Source organism: Cenococcum geophilum (assembly GCF_001692895.1).
Source record: "Cenococcum geophilum 1.58 unplaced genomic scaffold K441scaffold_5, whole genome shotgun sequence".
NCBI classification, from domain to species: domain Eukaryota; kingdom Fungi; phylum Ascomycota; class Dothideomycetes; order Gloniales; family Gloniaceae; genus Cenococcum; species Cenococcum geophilum.
The window spans coordinates 4,315,411-4,318,724 of NW_027137563.1; the positions used below are offsets into that span (position 1 = coordinate 4,315,411).

The window sequence follows — 3,314 nt, forward strand, 5'->3', positions numbered from 1 at the left end:
CTTTATCTACTCTGGTAGCGAGTACCAGATACTATATCTATATAAGATTACCGGCCGGACTACGGCGGAGTATATTATCCGCGCCTTCTAGAAGGAGGCGCCCTATATAGAGGCCGTAAGCCAGGTTAGTGCGGCTATTTAGGTAATTACCTTTGTCTTAATGATATTAATATATAGTCCCTATTTAAGCTTTAAGTTAACTTATACCCCTAATATATATAGGTTACTAACTAGGCCTTTTGTAAAGCTATATATATTAGCTATAGCCTTTATATTAAACTTCTTATGGCTTCTTATAAAATAGATAAGGTAGTACTTTTTAGGGGCAAACACTACCCTATACCGGCGTGCCCATGCTATATATACCTTATACGCCCTTTCTATAGTTCTACAGTTTTCCTCCGTAGTCTTACTATACGTTAGTATATTAGAGTCGTTAATAAATCTAAATACTGTAGTGGTTCCCCCTTATAGCTCTGGTAGGAGTATATAAGCAAAAAAGAGGAATAGGATTAGCGATAGCGCTAAGCCTTAGGGTATATTAGTGTTCGTTTATATTATTTATACTATATATCCTTTAATTAAGAGCCTTATTATTTAATCTTTAAGAAAGGACTTTATAAACTATACTATCTAGTAGGGTACAGCTTAGGCCTTTATATTATAGATTATTCTTTTATAGGAGACTTAGTTAAAAGCCCCGGAAATATTAAGGCTAAGTAATAAGGCTACTAGGTTTAGGTTACTCCTCTATACTATATATACCTATTAGGTTAGTAGCTCTAGTGCTATCTATATTAAGCGCCCTAGCCTTACTCCTATCTAACTAGCTAGTAGCATACCTGTCTCCTCTGTAATTTTAGATAGTTAGCTAGCTACTATTCTCTTAAGTAGCTTCCCAATGGTATTAAGCAGCGTAATCGGCTGGTAGGCCTTTACTATCCCTTGCACTGCTGGTGTTCAATAAACTGTGGCCCGTGCGCGACGCTTAGGAAAATCAATTTCATGACGCCTGACCGCCTACGAATGCAGTTGATTAATTGGTTGCGCACGGGCCACAAGTTATTGGACGAATCCAACAGTGTAAGGGATAGTATAAAATAGCTTCTATAGTTTCCAGAGGACTACTATAATAAAGTCTTTAAACGGTTTTAGGTAATATCCAAATTTTTTTTAATTTTTTAATTTTTTATATCCGATTGTATTATACTACGTATAATACTGCGCATGCAGCCTCTAGGCTATGGCGCTATAGTTCTATATACATGAATCCTTTCTAGGTAGCTTAATATGTACTAGTAGCTATGTCCTAGTAGTTTATAAACCCCTAAGGGTTTATAGCTCCTTAATAAAATACTAAGGTGCTGCAACTACTNGGGAATAAGAAAACGGTAGGAAAAACCATAGGAAATCCTAACACCTGTCCCTNTCCTTTTGCGATTTATTTCTGTCCTTTTGCTCTCTAATATCTTTTTAAGAGCCTAGTAGGAGTTGCCTCCTTCTAGAATCCTATCTGTTTTATTCTTCTATAGAATCTCCATNACATACTAGTCTAGCTGCTTTGAGAGTCTCGCAGTCTTTACTATTAGCAAAGTGTTTTTCTTTACAATTAATGCAAAGAGGGGTGGTATGCTGGCAAGGTTTGCCTGTTATTATACAGGTAGAACAGGAATGGTCTTTAGATAAATGTNCAGCTGCACAGTATCTACAGGCTCTAGTAGAGCACCTGTCTCCTATATGGCCAAATTTTTGGCAGCTCGTACACTGCGTAGTAGGAGAGACTTCGAGGTATTTTACTACCTTAGTAGCTGTACCTGCAATTGATATCTCTTTTTGCTTAAGGATTTCTTGTCTTTTTTCTTCGTTCTCTATAGTAAAAACTATAGAGCCAAATCTGGTCTGTGGATTGTGTCTTTTTTCACTAGATAAGATCCATCTAGGTAGTCCTTGTATCCTTAATATCCAATTACTATATAGCTACTAAAGAGTTTAGCCAGCACTAGGGCTAGCTACTCTCCGCACATTTTAAGGAATTAGTTAGTAATCTTTTTTAAACCTAGGGCCTTATTAGGGGCAAGCCCCTTTAGGGCCGTAATAATATCCTCCTCCTTAACTACTTCCTTTACTATTCGCGGCTCCGGGTATATAAACCCTAGTATATTACTAAGGTCCGCCTCTATTAGCAGCGGGAAGAACTACTCTATAAGGATAGTAGCCTTCTCCTTATTATTATAGTGTAGGGTTTTCTCTCCTAGTCTACTAATAGGAGGAAACTATAGTAGGGCCTTCGGCTTCCCGTCCGCTATATACGCCTATTTTACTATTCTCTACATCCCTTTAGGGTTATTTATTAGCTTTTCAATAATCCTCCTCTATAGCTTATTAGCCTCTTATTAGATTGCCCTTTTCTTCTTATTCTATATAACTCTATAGTTAATTTAGTTAGGCACTAACTAAGAGACCTTCTACGCCTAAAAGGCCTATTGGGTTTCCTTTACTACTTCTATACATTCCTCTAATTATACTTTAGAGGCTTACAGCAAGGGCCGTGCGTTAGGTACTGTTTTTACTATAGTGTTCTTAATTGCTTAGTATATAGCCTCCGCTAGTATGTTTAGTTTATCTCTTATATCGCACGGGAGTCTATATAGGGGCTAGAGTTAGCCCTCTAGCTTACTCTACACCACCTTCCAATTAGCCTTCTTCTATAGTAGTCTCCTAGGTAAAAAGGGCCCCTCTAGCGTCTCTACGTCCACCTCTATAATAATAGAAAAGTGGTCGGACCCTATATACCAGCGGTCTTATCTTTAACTCTATAGCAGCCTATTAGTGATCTAGGGGGAGGTAAACACTAGGTCTAGCGTGCTCTTTAATATACCCTTTACCTATATCTCTATACCCACCTTAGTAGCTAGGCTTAGGCCAGCTGCCTCTATAGCGTAGATAAGGTCGTCCGCCGCGTTATCCGCGCATATTACTATTACATCCCCCTAGAAGGGGTAGTGTAGATTAAAATCGCCTAACAGTATATATTCTCCTTTGGCCCTTAATAGCTCCGGTAGCACACAGACACTACTATTCGTCTATTAGGGGTTATAAATATTATAAATCTAAATAGTCCTCTTACAGCCCTCTAGCTTAATTATATATACGTCCGCTAAGTGGTATATAGGCGCCCATTTATTTGTGTTAATAGCCTTATTTATATAAAAGCAGACCCTTATATTACCTACTCCCGTATATACTAGGTAGTAGGATTTTATAGTATATATTATATTTCCTTAATCCCTCCGCTATAGCTCTTAAATAGCTAA

The 3,314-nt window shown here is 37.9% G+C and overlaps 1 protein-coding gene across 1 annotated transcript; it reads right to left on the reverse strand.

The window, feature by feature from the left end:
* Nucleotides 1-1,569: 1,569 nt before the first annotated feature.
* Nucleotides 1,570-1,959, reverse strand: K441DRAFT_733630 (uncharacterized protein; the record flags this gene model as incomplete). The annotated part of the gene is made up of 1 exon (XM_067654258.1): nucleotides 1,570-1,959. A coding segment is annotated over one exon (390 nt), but the record flags the coding sequence as incomplete, so codon positions are not given.
* Nucleotides 1,960-3,314: the final 1,355 nt, after the last annotated feature.